The sequence below is a fragment of the Rissa tridactyla genome, chromosome 4 (genome assembly GCF_028500815.1).
Source record: "Rissa tridactyla isolate bRisTri1 chromosome 4, bRisTri1.patW.cur.20221130, whole genome shotgun sequence".
Taxonomy (NCBI): domain Eukaryota; kingdom Metazoa; phylum Chordata; class Aves; order Charadriiformes; family Laridae; genus Rissa; species Rissa tridactyla.
In genome coordinates this window covers 84,489,423-84,506,762 of record NC_071469.1, presented here as the reverse complement: position 1 = coordinate 84,506,762, position 17,340 = coordinate 84,489,423, and the positions used below count along the sequence as shown (strand labels likewise).

The 17,340-nt window shown below is 44.9% G+C and overlaps 1 protein-coding gene across 1 annotated transcript; it reads left to right on the top strand.

Moving 5' to 3' along the window:
- Positions 1-356: 356 nt before the first annotated feature.
- CMTM3 (CKLF like MARVEL transmembrane domain containing 3) lies at positions 357-16,290 on the top strand. Its single transcript, XM_054199398.1, has 5 exons — positions 357-512; positions 9,392-9,547; positions 11,199-11,294; positions 12,548-12,665; positions 14,305-16,290. Exons 1-5 carry the CDS (start codon positions 408-410, stop codon positions 14,331-14,333), a joined length of 504 nt encoding a protein of 167 aa, XP_054055373.1. The 5' UTR covers positions 357-407; the 3' UTR covers positions 14,334-16,290.
- Positions 16,291-17,340: the final 1,050 nt, after the last annotated feature.

Here is a 17,340-nt window from a genome sequence, read left to right as displayed (position 1 = left end):
TAGGAAGGGATTTTTTTCTCCTTTAGGTGTGTTTTTAATGCCACAGATCAGCTCCTGGCTGATGGCTGCCCCATGCTAGGCGAATGCCTTATCGCCGAGGGGTTTTGATCTCTGAATTTTCGTAACTTTTTCTATGTTCAGAATAGCGCTGAAATTCCCCCCTCCCCCCCCCCCCGGCGTGCCCCAATCACGGGCACTGAAGCCCGCAGATAAATGAGTGCCGTAAGTCACAGCAGCGCCCGTCAGGGCCGCCCCCCCCCCCCCCGATTTGGGGATGCTGAGACTTTTTTTCACGTTTCCGCAGTGTCACGATTTCCGCTTCCCTCCTTCACAGGAGAAAACCCCCGCCCCGTCCCGTCCCGTCCCGTCCCGTCCCGTCCCCCCCACCCCGGGCCGCCGCCGCCGCCATGGAGGAGCCGGGGGCCGCCGCGCCGCCGCCGGGGCCGCGCTCCCTCCTGCCCTCCCGGCAGTTCCTCTGCTCCCGCAAGGGCCAGCTCCTCGCCGCGGAGTCGGTAAGGGCTTGGGGGGGCTCGCAGCGCTTTCGGGGGGCGGCCGGGGCCGGACCGCAGCCCGGGGCTCCGGATATCACCCCCCCCACCCCCGGTACGGTGCCGGTTGCCCCGGGGGGAGGGAAGGGCTCGCTCGGGGCCGGTAGGGGCTGGGAGCGGGGGGGCCGGGGACAGCCCCCCAGCATGGGCTGAGAGACGGGTTGTGCTCGGGCCGAACCGAAATGCTCCTCTCCTCTACGCTTCCAGTGCCCGAAAGGTGCCCCGCTGTAGCAGAAACCCCTTTTTCACTTAAAAACGGGTTTGATTTCGTTTTACTCCATTTGCAGCATGAACCCCGTGACCACCGGCCACCTCGGCCTGGTCCCCTCGCGCCACAGGGGAGGCTCACTCTCGGGACAGCCTGGCCCCAGGGACAGAGCTAACTCATTGATTTGTGGCGTGGGACGAGGGTGAACGGTTTTAAAGAGGGGAGATTTAGATGAGAGATCAGGGAGAAATTCTTTGCTGTGAGGGTGGTGAGCCCCTGGCCCAGGTTGCCCAGAGAAGCTGTGGCTGCCCCATCCCTGGAGGTGTTCAAGGCCAGGTTGGACAGGGCTTGGAGCAGCGTGGTCTGGTGGGAGGTGTCCAACCCCTTGTTGGAACTAGATGGTCTTTAAAGTCCCTTCCAACACAAACCATTCTGTGATTCTGTGATACAGGGCATCACCATCACTCAGCTTTTCCCACAAGTGCTCCCAAAGTTGTGCTTGAGGGACCCACTTCCTCGCTGCGATGGAACTCATTAGCTTACCATGGAAGTACCAAATAATCATCATTAGGAACAGGCTTAGTCTGGCGATGGGAGCACTGCTCTCCTAGAAATACACTGTTTTTTCCTTTAGGTCCCAGTTCCGAGATCTGGGCTGGTGGTAATTACAGATTTTTGATTTTTGGTGTAACACTTTCTGGTATTTCTCTTGTGAAGGCTTAAAGCCCGACGGATGCAACAGTGCCCACTAGCTAGGGAAAGAGAAAACTTACCCCAATGGGTAGCGGGTATTTGACAATCAAAAGTTAAAATTTAAGAGGAAGTTAGGTGGTTGAAATGAGACTTTCAGCATCATTTATACTAGAAATAATGAGAAATTGAAACACTTACGTTCTCTTTAATTTTAGCTGGAGTTTTGACAGCGGGTAGTCAAATATCGGGACAGCCTGAACTAGCAGCCAAGTATGTGGAGCGCTGCTGAGATGTGTAAGGTGTCTCTGGCTGTCCCCAGTGCCAGTCTGGAGAAGGAAACAGGGACATTCCAGCAGGAGAAAGGGAAGGACGGGGCAGAAAGCTCCCTGCTCAGCCCTCCAGCCGGCGAGGCTGCAGGGAACGGCGCACCTGGCTTTGAGGGGGAAAACCACTCACTGGGGGTGTGGTGGAGAGCGCGGGCCATGGGCTGCCCCAGCTCCACCAGAAACGCTGTAAAACTTCCAGGTACCCCCCAGCACTCATACAGCATGTGGAGAGGACAGAAACACACATTTAGAAGACACCAAAGCCCAACTAACGTTGCTCCTTTGGCACGTGTTTTTGTTACATACTGTAACATAGGCTGGAATTTCCTATACAAGCCAGTAAAGGATGACTTTCGGAGAGCCTGGCTTTTTAATATCTCTGAATGATGACATCTTTGAGGAATACTGTTTTGGTCACGGGATAAGACTCACCCTTTTGTTGTCATAGAGAAGTACGGATCATGCCTCCTTGGAGTAATAAAAACCGCTCTGTCTTAACAAAACAGGGATTTATCCTTCATAAGGCCGCTGAGGGCTTGGCTGGCTGAGAACAGCTCCAAAATCCCATCTGCCACAACTTTCTGCATGCCCCACAGCCACCCCACGGGCGCAGGGGGTCCGTTCCTGGCAGAGGGGAGGCAGCAGGAGTTTCCCTCTCCTTGTCTCAGCTTTGCCATCAGAAATCCTTGAAGACAGCACAGGCCCCAAAATAAATCCAGTCTGCATACAATTAGAGAAATGCAGTGCCAAATAATTGAGGATGAGTCCAAGTGGAGTCTGTCATAGTTAAAATCTGTGTTTCATCTTTAGCTTTGCATTTCTTGAATGTTTGATTTTTTCCTCTTTGACATGGTACTAACATAGAGTGGGGTTGGGTTCTGCATAAGCATATGTAAATAATATTCACGGGATACAGATTTCACAGAGTGTCTTTTGTTCGAAAACGGGGTTCTCATTATTGTTACCGAATATCTCTGTCACATTATTATTCGACAGCTTGGCAAGTCACGAGAAATGCACTTTATTTCTCCGTCTTTAACATCATGCACAGACCGGCATCTCCGCAGGCAGAGGAGAGGTTCTCTGTTCAGCCACAGGAAATGCCGACTCAGTTTTTTTCAACATTCAAAAAGCAAACCACCACACACTGAAAAATTATATTGCCAAGGAAGCAAAGCAGCACCGTGCAAACATCTCTTGACTGGGGTGGAGGGCACTTCTCCTTTTGGGGCTATGGCAGAAAGGGAAGAGGAGTTGGCCTCAGCCAGCTCCTGCAGACCCACAGCCGTGCTGATTGTGTCCCTGGTGGAAGTAACCTCATGAAAAAGTCTTGTTTTGCCCGGCACAAGTGGCTGGCAAATGATGGGTTCAGCTGTCATAAATTATAGCAGACCAACTCCAACTGTGTAAACGAGGGCAAGTGCCGCATCCACGCCAGCCCCTGCCCTTCTCCCACACTGCCGGCGCGGAGTGCTGTGTTCAGATTGAAGGAACTGCGGTACCTACTTTGTAAAACCAACATTTACACGCATTTTCACATGAAACGACTACAGATTTTTACAATACTCAGGTGTAAGTTTCACATCGGGACATAAACTGCTCTGTGGGCAATCAGGTCTGGGCCTTCTGGTGCTTCCTCCAGAACAAGTCAGGCTGGTGATGAAGCTGGTTACTGCTAGAAGCTTAATTGTAATCTCAAATTTTATTCAGAGAAGGAAGTTTTCCTCCCTCCCCCCTTCTTTTCCTTTTGATCTTCCTGCCGTATTAATTTTTTATTCTACCTGGAATAGCAACACAGCCACAAAGCAGCCATAACTACAAGTATAAGCTTTACTGTCTCTCCTGATCCTGTGTATTCTCACTGTCTTGCTCTTCCACTTCCCAATCACCATTCTTTATCTGCAGGTTAAGTTTTTTCTCTTTCTTTTTTCCTTTCTATTTTCTCCCCATACCATTTCTTCTATATTTCTTCTCCTTTATATAAGAGGAGCCTTTAACACTGCTCTTAAGCTACTTATTTTTCCTAAGTTGCTGTCTTGAAGGGCAGCATCTCATCCATGCTCTTTTCCCCCTTAAGAAACGCATTTTTCAGTTCCCTCCGTCCTGTGTTGGAACTGTTTAACAACCACTCTCATACCTGCCACCAGAGCTTCTCCAGCTAAGATCCACATTGGCACATTCTGCTGCTCACCCCAGCTATTCGGTCAAGCTTTTCTGTTTCTCCTGGTCACTACTACAGTTGGCATCTCCTTAGGCCGCTGAAGCCAGTATGTAGTGGCACTGCCTCTATTTTTAAATAAAAAATAGGGCTGGAGCCTCTCTGCTGTGAGGACAGGCTGAGAGAGCTGGGGGGGTTCAGCCTGGAGAAGAGAAGGCTCCGGGGAGACCTTAGAGCCCCTTCCAGTCCCTAAAGGGGCTCCAGGAAAGCTGGGGAGGGACTCTGGATCAGGGAGGGGAGCCATGGGATGAGGGAGAACGGTTTTAAACTGAAAGAGGGGAGATTTGGGTGAGATCAGGAAGAAATTCTTTGCTGTGAGGGTGGTGAGCCCCTGGCCCAGGTTGCCCAGAGAAGCTGTGGCTGCCCCATCCCTGGAGGTGTTCAAGGCCAGGTTGGACGGGGCTTGGAGCAACCTGGGCTGGTGGGAGGTGTCCCTGCCCAGGGCAGGGGGATGGGACTGGATAATCTTTAAGGCCCCTTCCAACCCAACCCGTCCAATGATTCTATATAGTATGAATATGTAAGGTCCTGTATAAGTTTGTCACCTTAATGGTGACACAAAGGGTGTAGAAATCATTATGCCTGGTTTTCTCCTCTTTTTCCTGTCTTTCTTCTCTCTTTTAGACTTTTTCTGACCTTCATAACTGGAACTTCCAGATGCTCTGTGTACAGCCTCCTTCCAAGACGAGCCCTGTGCCTTCCCCTGGGTCTGTAGCCAGAAGGTGACCCTTGCAGCTAATTCCGGGGGAGCCAAGAACTTCACCTCCATGGCAAATAATGATGGAGAAGAAGTAACTGAACAGCAGAGACCACTAAGTGTTCTATTTTCTCTCTCTGCCCATAAACAATAATGAAATGCACCCTTGCCCAAAAAGAGAGCACTGCAAGCCACTTTTAATCCTGTTGGAGCCAACCTGTTGTGAGTCAGGGCAGCGGGGAGCAGGCACCTGCCCACGCGGAGGAGCTTGCGATGATGTCCATGGCTTCCTGGCATCCACGCCGGCCCCGGCGGCTGCAGCAGCTCTGCTGGCCCTGGGTGGAGGGGACAAACACCATCCTGCTCTGCTGGACCCCAGCCCTCCAGCAGTTCTGTCCCCTTACACAGCACAGTGCGCTCAAACCATTGTAACTAGCTATTTTTTTATTATACCTTAAATTGCAAGCTGGTTATATGACAAAGTATAACTTAATCACGCCTGGCCAGTTTAAGCAGCCCAGCAACACAATATTAAGTAGTAATTACATGGGAGAAAATTACTTTTTGAAACACAATACCAAAGAAGTTCCTTTATAAAGGAAAAAGCAATACGTAGTATTAATCTTTCTCTGTTCTGTACATTCCCATTCCCACAAAAAAGGTGCTGAATGAAGAATTGGGGCTCTTTTGGGCCAGGATTTTTTTTATAATCTTACCACTGCCAGACTGTTAAAGAATCTTGCTCTGCCCTTTGCTGCACTAGAGCTTTCTGCACCCAACTATTCTTCATCAGTGACACCGGCAGCAATCACGGCAACCTTTCAGCCGCAGCACGGGCACTAGTCAGACTGCTAGCTGCTCTCAATGCCAGGGATGTAATCCCAAAGGAGAAAGAAACACCCTCGGTAAATACAAATGGACAAAACCGATAAAGCACAATTACTTTTTCTTTTCCTCACAGAAGCAGCAGTGCTCTCTGAGTCTGAAAGTGCTGGATGTGAACTCGCAGCTGCATTGAGCCTCACAAACTTCCTCTCGAGCTTGTTTTAGGTTTGTTTTTTTTAGCATACACAGAGCTGTTAGAAAAATGACAAGATCCCATTGCTGGACCTTTCTCCGAAATCACACTTAAACACACAGCTTCAAAAAAAGTGCAAAACGAGTGTGATCTGCAGTGGGTCATTTGATGGCCTTTAGGGGGGGTCAGGCTGTAAGCTGAAGGTTGCTTTGTAGTCTCATTTTTAGAGCAACTTTCAGTTTGCAAGAGGTTTGTCTCAAAGACTTGAAGTCTGGAAAAGTAAGTAAGTTCATTATTTCTGGGTACAGGCTGGCACATCAATGTTTGTATTGTGGGAGGAGAGGTACATTTTTTAAATTAGCAAATGTTTAGATGACATCAAATGCTTTTGTTAGTAGCACTGCAATTAAATGGTCAGACACAATAACAAGAAACCTACTCAGTTTTATAATTCAGGAAAGACAGTAATAGATAACATGCAGTATTGCTCAGGGAGTTCATGCACTCCACCTGTCAGAAGGGGAAATGAGCTCTAAATGAAGAGAAGTGAGAAACATTGTCAAAAGCCAACAGCTTTGTGGGCTCTTGTATGACACAGGGATGTCCCCAAGTTACCGATAAAGCTGTGACGCAGCCACCCAGCAGGCAAAAACAAAAGAAAACCAAAGAACAAGCTGTAGCACAGCGGCTGTCGCCCAACAGAGCCTTCAGGCTCCTCCTGCCTTTTCTTTCTCTTGCTCTTCCCAATACCTGCCTGCCCTCCCTTCCAGCCTTGCCTCAGCTAAGACCGTAGCATCTACAAAAACAGTCTTTCAAACCTTCATTCTCAAAGTCCGGTCCACTATTTTTTAGGTGTGTGTTTCACACAAAACATTCCTTGGGCCATTTCAGGCTCCAGGGCCATCGGGGTGAGGGGGAGACAGTGGAATCCCCAGTTACACAAAGAGAGAGAACGCAAAGGCTCTTGGTTTCACCCAACAGTTAACACTTCCGACAGGAAACCTTCTTCTGTCTATAAAAGCCGAGCGAGTGCAGGAGTGACTGTATCAAACAGAATGGAGATCAAAGTGACTCCACTGTGCCTGAAATCTGCCCCTCTACTTCCCCTCACTGTAGTATGATGTATTATTTAACGCTGCATTTAATTATCTCATAAGAGATCTACCAAGCCTAGTTCAGGTCTAACGTTCTGCTGTTGAAAGGGAGTTGGCTGGTGGGACCTTTCCTGAGCGTGTCTCCTCCCTGCTGCTGTTCATCCCCGCGGACTTAGAATCATAGCGTTGCCTAGGTTGGAAGGGACCTTTCAGAACATCGAGTCCAACCATCAACTGAACACTGACAAAAACCATCACTAAACCATATCTCTAAGCACTACGTCTGCCCGTCTTTTAAATACCTCCGGGGATGGTGCCTCAACCACTTCCCTGGGCAGCCTGTTCCACATGGTTCCATGTACTTCACCATCCCTACATCTCAGCTATCGTACACTTTCCTTTAGTCAGAAAAAGGAAGAGATTATTTTTTTTTTAAACAGCAGAACAAGTAAGGAAAAACGTCTTAGCTATATGATTTCTTTTTAAACCAAGCAAGCATGAAACGGCCTCTAAACTATGTTCCACAAATGCAAGTGAAACAGATTCACAAAGTCCAGTGCTTTCTGGTTTTATTCCGTGGGGGTGGGAAGGGAATAGGTGGTGTGACAGGAGGAGGAATAAGTCCTCTCTCCTCTCAGCAGTTTTCAAGTTCTGTTATATCCACTTCTCGTCAAACAGCACGTATCACTTTTCATTCAGAGAAATAAAGTACCACATTAAGGATAGATATATCGAATGAGGTCCCTCTGCCACATGATAGATCCAGAAAAGCCTTCAAAGAGGCTGTGTAAGTAATTGCAAATAATAATAGGATAAATAACAACAAATAGGGCAAATACTAACAGGAAACAGCCCTTGATGCAGAAGTGAGCTCTTTATATTATACCAGATCAGTTTCTTACAACCCAGTGAATTGAGAACAATGCATAGGCATTTTAAGATAAATATAGTATCTTACTAAAAATACCACATCCTCTCAAACTTCACCACCCAGTCCTAATGGATCAAAACAATTACTCCTGTTATTAGCATCCTGGTCAAGAACTGACTGCTTTCCCCCCAAAACAGGCTTAGAACAGAGGCTTCTTAATTCTTTCAATTAAGAAATTAATCTCAACAGGATTGAACTGCTTAGTTGCCTCCTAAACCTAAATGGGCTCTTTTGATATGTGTATTTGAGAGTTGACTGACCTCTCAGAGGAGCAATTATTAATTAATAATTAATTATAGGAGCCTTATCTTTCAAATATAATAATGATTTTATATTTTTTTTGAGGTACAGGTGGATCCTGGGAACACATGGTAGCAGCAAGCAAAGAAATCCATAGATCTGAAGTTTAGTGAGGCAAATGCATTGATTGTCACAGTCCAAACTTTTATGCTTTTCAAGAAGCCACATTCACCTTCAGACATGCCATCTAGGGGAAAATAATCCATCTATTTTCAGTATTATATGAGTGAGAATGTCATCATCCCAATTTGGAAGTTAAAAAAAAAATAATCCTTGTAACCTAATGCTCAGACAGTTACCTACGGCTGTGCTGGGCGAGAGCATCTCCGAGCGCTGCCGGGGCAGAGATCTGTCTGCAAGAGGAAAGGCTGAATGGAGCAGCTCAGCGTGAACTCGCACACCATACTCACCCCGGCAGAGAATTAGTTATGCAGTACGCTGGCTGCTTGTTGTATTTTAAGCTAATTGGCAGAAGAGAGCAGTTGGGCTGGAGCCTTTTCTTGGAGGTGACCGACTCCTGGTACATCATTTGACAATTTTACGAAGTTCCTCCAGGGTTCCCTCTCCTCCCACTTTCACTTACAAATACAGTAGCTGAAAGTCCAGAAGTGTAGCACAGCACCTTGGTAATGTCTGGTTTAGGTGAAAATGCATTTTCTGTAGCTATTTTCCCCACTGAGAAGCTTTCTATTTTCAGCCATAAACTATATTCTAAAGGTATTTAATTGAATGGGAAAACAAACACCATTTCTATTATTTTATAGAGTTAGGAAACATCATGGAGATAAATCTATGGGAGTTATCTATCCTATTACTCTCCAAAATAGCTGTCTACACTGGAAGACTAGAACCAGAGACTTCCAGAAGTCACAGAATAATTAATTCTCAGCTTTATTCTATCCATCAAGAGCAGACTTTTTCCTTTCAACTCTTAAGAAGATTATAAATGCTGAATTACTTTGGGCTATCTGAGCAACGATTTGGATTTCAAATGAGAACTGTCACGGCTGAAAGCTTAAAGCTCTGTTCACTTGGCAATGCCTCACTCTGTTTTCAGAATTATGTTGTCAGAACTGTTTACAATCCAGAGCAAATTACTGACTGGGAGAGGAGCAAATCCACCGAGCTCTCTGGAGAGTCAATTTGACACACATTGAAATAAACGCCCTTACTTTAGATTTATTCCATGGTAAACAAGAAAATTCATTTGGCCCAAGGAAAAAAAAAAAAAAAGTAGGAAGCAAGATACGCCATCACCAGCAGCACTGACAGAAAGGGAGAGCAAGGCTGCAAAGCCGCTCAGCTGCCTGCAGCTCTGCTATTCCATGCGAATAACTAGTGTTTTCCCTTTACTCTAGGTGCTGTCATTTATCATCTTTATCTGCTATATTGCATCTCTAGTTACCTCTTTCTTTATGGCACCACTCCTAGAGTTTCTGCTGGCACTGTTTCTTTTTTTTGCCTACGCCTCCAAACTAAATGAGAAGTTTAAAGGACTCTACTGGCCTTTGTCGGTAAGTGAAATGTGCAATATAAACCCGCAGATTTAATTGTACAGCGTAACATGAGTAAACGGGACTATACGGGAGTTTAGGCTGACTGTTAACAACTTCAGTTCCTCGTTAGAAACCTGTCCGTATTGCCTCTTATTCAAAAGGTCCCAAAGCACTCTTTAAACTCCACTATACTACATACTGCAGCCTTCTTGGTGCCAACACAGAACGTGGTTTTATTAAAGCACAGAATTTCTGCCCAATTCCTGGCAAATGGCTTAGGGCTGGATCTTCTTAATATTGCCAGCCTTACAGATAGGGAAGCTGAAGCACGCTATATAGTAATGTGTATACTTTGCTAAAGTGTTTTAGAATTCTCAGATGCTCACCCACACAAAGGAAAACCCTGGCTCGTTGTGATCCCTGCATGCTGGCCACTGGATGTCTCTCTTGCTTCAAACATACACTGCAAAGGGAGCATTTGTCTAGCAGTACTAATACTTTAACAACAAAAAAATATTCCTATCGATTTGGATTCTCTTTTGGTACAGTCTCGCAATAGTTCGTCACAGTGAGATTTAAATTAGAGCTCTCAATGTATAAAAATAACATTATCAAAGCCACTGGTGGGTAACACAATAGCAGTGACTTTGACGAGGACAGTGTGTGTGGTTTTCACATGGTGATCTCAGTTCCCTCCCTTTCCCATTTTCTACGTACATCTGATTCACAAACTAAGACAAAAAAAAAAGCACACTTGTATGTTTATTATGTCCATCACCATAATGTGCTCCAGCCGCAGAATGTAGATAATTGACCTCGTCCTGACTTCAAGAGTCAAGTTTCTTGTAGGATTTGTGTTTTGAGACAGTATCTTATTCACCCATCTGTTCTGAAAAGGCAGAAGATGTAATTGTGAACAGAGGCCAAGATACCATTATTGCAGCTCACGTGATTTACAGGTGCCCTGGGGATCACAGCTCTTTATTTAATATACAGCCCAGGGACGCTCTTGCTCCAGCCTGTCGCTGCTTGTGTTCCAGAGCACGCTCCCTGCCCTGCAGAGCTGCCCTCTCGGCCACAGAGCCACCCGTTTCCATGACAGCAAGGGGTACCTTCACTTCAGGCTAGCTGTTGGAGTTACAGGTGCACAGACTAAGTATAAGCCATCATTTTAAACACTAAACAAAGTGTTTAGTTCCTAAACAAGGCATTCCTACTTCTAAATAGAAACAAGCACACACCTGTTCCCCACAGGAACTGGGATGCTCCTCCAGAGCCTGTGGTACCGCAGGAGTTATGCTGAAAGGTGGGACTTTTTAGGGCAATTCAAATGATTCTTCCATTAGAGCCCTTGCTCCAAGTTAAACGTCACAGAAAGATTGCCCTCCTCAGCCCGAAGCAAGCCTTGCCTGACGTGAGCATGTTAAAAGTAGGATTTATACCCGCATCTGCAAGAGCAGCAGCTCATGCCAAGACTCCGGTCATCTCTGATTTAAAAATATTTCCCAGATGAGCAATTCATCCACTACCAAACAGCGGGCTGTAGTCACACTCCAGCATCAGGCAAGTCCACTGACGCAATAACAACAGCTTTTAACGGTCATTTAGAGAAGTTTGTATATTGGAATTACATGACTAATCTGAGAATGCCACATTGCTTATTTTACAGGATTTCTTGCGGTGTGTCACTGCTGCCATTATTTACTTTGCCATTTCAATTGCTGCTGTCTCAAGGTACAGTGACGGAGCATCCAAAGCAGCAGGAGTAAGTAGATGTGAGCTTTCCACTTAGGTATTTTGGTGAACGGCCTACAGACAATTCAATTTTGACCCCACTGCAAGTAGTAGAAGTTTCTTCAGTTAACTGAGAATTACATTTGCCTAAAGCAAGGAAGAAACGGTCGGTTATTTAGAAAAACAGGTTTTGAATCAATGAATCGTTTTTCCATCCTAACAGTTCTGCTGAATGTTAACTGTACTACCTAGGGAAGGCACCTGGTCTGCTTTTTAGTTTCACCAGCCATACAGGGAAGAAACTTCTCTGTTCCTGCAAAAAACTTCAAGATCCTTGAACGGAGGGAATAATAAGAAAGAAATCAAACCTGTAACTACTAAGGACAGTCTAAATTAAGTAATTTCAACCTCCTGCCTCTACTGCTTAATTTTACTTGGATGAGTTGAAACAAGAGCAGTGTCATTTTACCCTCCAGTATAGGGACTGCCCAGGAGAGAGCCTTCCTTGTCGGCATTTTGTGTTCAGAGATAAAATACAGCCTCTCCATCTGCAACTTGACCCTAAGCATCAATAATGTATGCAACATAAATAAAATTTGCATAATAATTTTTAAAGGCAGGGAAGAACAATAACCCAGTAGTGTCAGCCAGCAACCCTTACCAAACCACCCCAAGTCATACACAATTTCCAAACAAAGACTTGTTTTAAACTTTGTCACTCGGTTTAGACATGGAACAATGCAACACAGCATTCACCCAAGCTCCTCAGACTGAAAACCAGCCCATTCTTGCCACACTGCGTCTGCTTTGACACTAAATAGGTAACTCCAGAATCATTTTACCTCAATCTCGTTTACTCTGCAATAGACACGACTCCTTGCAAAAATTATTTCCAGAGAAATGGAGGCGATTTCTTGGTGGCAAAGAGATGGCCTGGGCTGGTGGAGGTGTAGGACAAGTTCTATTGTAGCTCCCGGCACAGGGAATGCTGATGCTCTGAACATGCCCAGAGCCAGTGACGGATGTAGCCTGGGGAAGGGCTGAGGACACACCTGACAGGGCAACTGCAGCGATTGCTACTCAGGCTCCCAAATTAGCTGTCATTTAGTTGATGCCAATGGGTCATGAGACATTTCCATTCCTTGTCATTTTAGAAAGGCACAGGCCAAAAAACTCAAGCCCAAGTTTTTCTTAAGCCTAACCGACACAAGAAAAATTCTTATTTTGGTTGGTCATTGATGGTCATGATCTGGTGCTAAAAAAAGTATTATTTTACCACTTCAGGTGTTTGGATTTGTAGCCACAATAGTGTTCGCCATTGATTTCTACATAACCTTCAATGACCTGGTTGCTTTTCTCAAGCAAGGCAGTTCTGAGTCCCCTGAAGAGCGCAAGTCAGAAGGTAGGTAAAATTCCCTGCTTTGGTTAAACGAGCATGTAACATGAGATTTTCTTCTCCATTTCACCCTTCACAGGGGAGCGAGAGCACGCACTTAGTAATAACAGTTTCTGTTCTTGGCTACCTTGATTTTGTATGCCACAACTATGCTGAATTATGAAGCTGCTTAGTCTTAAAACAAAACAAGCAAGTTATAAAGATAACTAGCAAGCCAGGAATGTGAAGTTTCTCAGAGTGTTGTGCCATCTAACTTTGAAAGGCCCAAAAACCAATCATAGAAATTGTTGTGCAGCACAGACATTTTTCCTCTCACCATGAACATCTGCCTTTTTTTTTGATAACTTAATAATTAACATCCATTAGTCCACAGTATTTTATGTCCAGTAGTGCTTTTCTCTTTATCGTGATTACCTCTTATTCAGGGTCAAGCTTTGACCATCTCTGAGCAAATGGCCTTGAAATCCAAGGGCCACACAGCATAAAATTAGCAAGACTTATCAAATTTCTTTCTAATATAGGAGGTACAGTCTACCTCAGATCAGACTGATGCATTTAGACAAAGATAACAAGAGGGATCCGCTGTTGGCAGTTCAAACCCATTTGAAGTCAGGTCAGGACACAGGGAGCTGTTTTGCAGTAACCCAAATCAGGCATCACGCCCCTGCGAGACTACTCCTTGCACCCACACAGATGGGAAAGACTGCTCCACACTTCAAAACAAACAAACAATAAATCCCAAACCCCCCCAAAACAGCCCACACAAACCCAAAACCGCTCAAAACCAAACCCCCCAAGATGTGTACAGAATCCTAGAAGGTACATAGTAATGCTAACAGTCTTTTCTAGGTAGTTAAGTAGACTGTTAAATGTTTTGCAAGCTTTAGGCCAAAAAGAGAGACAAGAAAAAGACGAATTAAAGGAACAGATGATAGGAAACAGACTGTTAGACTAAAATTTGTTTATCCCCACAAATGAAGTGGCCTCAGAATAAGATCAGGTGACAAGGGTGCAAAATTAGGCTAAAGATTAGATCCATTTTCCCTGGAGATGGAGGGAGAAATATATAAACTTACAAACAGGCAGCCATGCAGCTTTGTGTGGATCAGTTGACTGTGCCCTGCAGTGCTGTTCCCCCAGCACCCAACTCGCAGTCATGCTGTAGCTCTCCACTGCCGAGACCAGAAATCCCTTGCTGCCCTGCAAGCCGCTTGGGCAAGATGTACCTCTGTAGGCCTACTGGGATTTCTTAACGTCTTACAGCTTCTGGCTTTCCGATACGTTTAACTGGCAGTGCATAACTGTGACCCACAGCAAGCAGCAATATTCTAGTACAGGAAGCATCCGACTTCCTCTTGGTGGCCACGCTAACAATAACACCTGCAACTTCTTTCATCTGAACTGTTATCTACGTTGTAGTGGTCCAAGCGCCTCTCATCAGCGTTTCTCAAGTCCTTTGAAATGCCATTTAAAGCTCCATCATGTTAGTAAGAACCGTCATTTTACAAGCCTTTTCCTAAGTACGCCACGTCCTTTGAAGCAGGCCCCTGCTGAAGAGCAGGTTTATCTCTGCCAGCAAGAGCTGAAGCTGAGGTGGAGATTGCCAGTTTGCATTCTCACTATTGTTCCTTCGTTTAAATTCCAGATGAAGTCTCCGATTCCGACTCAGACTGAAGAACCAAACACCAACCAAGCATGAAGGGAAGATGATCAAGCACTTTCCTCTTTGCTACATGCGCTGCCAATTGAAATATCTCCCTTGTTTCAGCCTCAGTATCCTCTTCCCAGCGCACCGTTTATGGAATCACCAAAGGACAGCCATGTGGAAAAGGAGACTATTCCCAATGCCATTAGACACTCCTTCAGAACTACGGATTTTACAGTAGTTCAACCTGCCAGAGAGGTCTGTATCCAAACAGCACATCTCGATTCTCTGCTGCCCCTCCTTACTCAGCACTGCAATGTACTGAGTAAATGGGAACATAGTGTTATAAAACGTACAAGCAGAGCTTTTAATATGCTTTCTTAATTCCAAATCTTTAACACTTATAGCTTTTATACTTCTTGCTGTGCCAAAGAAGAGGGGCTCAGAATGCCTCTACTTTATTTGTATTTTTCTTGATTAACTAACAGTATTTCTTTATCTGAAGTCTGAATATTCCACTATCTCAAGCACTGAAGGCACAGATTATAGTTAACATGTTGGTTTCAACACATTTATATCTACTGCCTATCTGTGACAAGAAAAAGTGACAACTGGAAATCGGCAGCAAGAACAAACCTCAAAGTGGAGTTGTGCCACAGAGTAGCTGGCTCAAACATTCCATAATCACTTTTTTAAGCTGCTTGAACGGGGTTGCATCCCATCTTCTGCAGTTTCCCCACAGATACAAGGTAGAACAGATGAGGCATCATCTTACCAGCCCCCTTCCCACCATTTGCGTGGAAGCCCTCATACGTGTTTGCACACAGAGGTAAGGAAGGCTTGCCAAATACCATGCAACAACCAAGGATCTGCCTATCCAAGCCTGCAAATAGTTGCGTGCAAGAGATCATTGTCTGATCTCCCATGCCGTGTTGCGAACACTGGTCCTCCTGTGAGAAGACGGAACTTTAAGGTCCCTTCCAACCTAAACCATTTATGATTTTAAGTAGCACTGGACTTTGTCCACTGGGTGCGCAAAGCAGACAACTGTTTCTGTAAAACTCAGGATAGCTGGGCCCCAGGAGGGCACTACACCCTTCCCACTGTGAAAAGGCAAAAAAAAAAAAACAACCTCCAAACTAAAGAATGTCTGCAATGAAATTCATTTTCCCAGACCCTTATTTTGGGATGGGGGGGTGGGGATATTTTGGTTTGGGTTTGTTATTTTTCCCAGCCTGGAAGGACATGATTTCTCTCATGGTCCAGTATTCTGGGGGAAAAGCCTTCTCAATTTCCAAGTAGGCGCTTTCATGGGTAGCACAACCTACCTTGAAATATTTGTTGTCCACCCATAAACACATACTGCTTGGAAAAAGCACGGCATGCTCCTTATATATGGCATCAGGTAGGTCTATTTCAAAGAAACCTGTATGCATTTAAAAAAAAAATATAGTACCAGAACAGGTGGCCTTAACAAAAAGTAATTAAAGTGAGAGCACATGGTACTAACAGAGTAAATTAAGAACGGGGCTAGAACAATAAAGGCAGATTTCCTTTGGAACAAAATCACCGCCTGGGTTTTTTGTACCGGCTGGCTGCTAGCAGGCAGAGACACAGTACCCGAGCCGGGCAGGTGCTGGGGAAGGGCTGGCCAGACTCAGCTGTCTACAGACAGCTCCTGCATCTCCTGCTTCCAGACCACTGAAGGAATAAAAGCAAAACAAATGCTTGCTTCCAAACGTGACAAATAATCTTTGCTTTTATGAGAAAGAGCTCTTTGGACCTTTTCCGGTATAAAATTCCACAGTTCTTTCTTTTTTTGTTGTCATATTTTACTGGCACGCACTGTGAAGTCAGGGGACCTGGGCTCATTTTTTATATTCAATTGTTTTGTATTTCTCTAAAAATGTACTGCATGTCACAGCTGGAAACTAGTACATGGTTAATATTTAGAAACCATGCTGGATTAAACCTCTTTTAATAGAAGTGTTGGGTGTCTTTATTGTAAGAGCGGTTTTACTGCCTTGCCTCTGAGCAGCGGTGTTTCAGGGAGCCCCATCAGCAAGGACCCTGTGCTGGGGAGGTGACAGTAGCACAGAGCCAGCACTGGAGACCAATAATCCCTCACGCTTACACATCCTGCAAGGAGAAACTTCATCTGTAGCACATAAGCATGAAAGAATTCAACCAAGAATTAGTTTTAGCATCTTTAGCAGACATCAGAGATGCAGTGCTCTTACTTGGCAACTAATAGCACTGTAAGCAAGAATTCACGTTGGGTTTACCCTTCACAGACGCGTTATAGCCAAAAATCTGCTAAAGTTTTCTAGTAACTTTTTTACATTGGAATATTTCTAAAGTCAACAGGAAAGGCAAACAAAATTGCTCCTTAATTGCTTCAGGACTGCTTTAGCAAGCATGCAGTGAATTGCCTGTCCAGAGAATTTCATTATTAGCACTCAAATATTTGATGATTTAATTTATTTCTAAGCAGTTTGCTCCCAGGGTCAAACACTTGTGTAAGATTCCAGCCCTTTATTTAAAAAGATCTGTTCCCATGGTTGAAATAAAATACACTATTTTATGAATATCATTTCAGAAAAGAGAATCCAATTAAAAATAATTACTTTAAAGCCAATTCTGATTTGGAGGGGGGTAGAGGGGCTGACTCAGTCCTTTGTTCATCTCCTGCCAGCAATACCGCACACTATGCTCCAAGTCTGGTGTAGGGCAAAGAAAGTCTGTTGGTTTTTTGGCTTTTATGTTTTCTTTCTTTGTTTATTTTTCCTCAACTGACAAGATCAAAGTAGCAGGAGCACTGGTTTCTCTGCAATTCAAGATTCACAATGCAATGATAGTGTTACACCTGCAGCACAGAAGCCTAATTAAAGTTCTTATTTCAGTGTACCAGCAGGGTCATAATCAAACATCTCTTTTTGATCACCATACCATTCTTGACTGAAAGGAAGAGGCTCAACTGTCCTTCTAACGCTGTCCATTACTCCACTTAATTTTGCTTGTCATCTGATACTCTTC

What these genes read in the sequence shown, in the direction of transcription:
- CMTM3 (XM_054199398.1), top strand. Translation starts at nt 408, where the DNA reads ATGGAGGAGCCGGGGGCCGCCGCGCCGCCGCCGGGGCCGCGCTCCCTC. An exon ending in GACTCTACTGGCCTTTGTCG is followed by an intron (nt 9,548 to 11,198) that starts GTAAGTGAAATG and finishes CTTATTTTACAG; the next exon opens with GATTTCTTGCGGTGTGTCAC. An exon ending in TGAAGAGCGCAAGTCAGAAG is followed by an intron (nt 12,666 to 14,304) that starts GTAGGTAAAATT and finishes TTTAAATTCCAG; the next exon opens with ATGAAGTCTCCGATTCCGAC.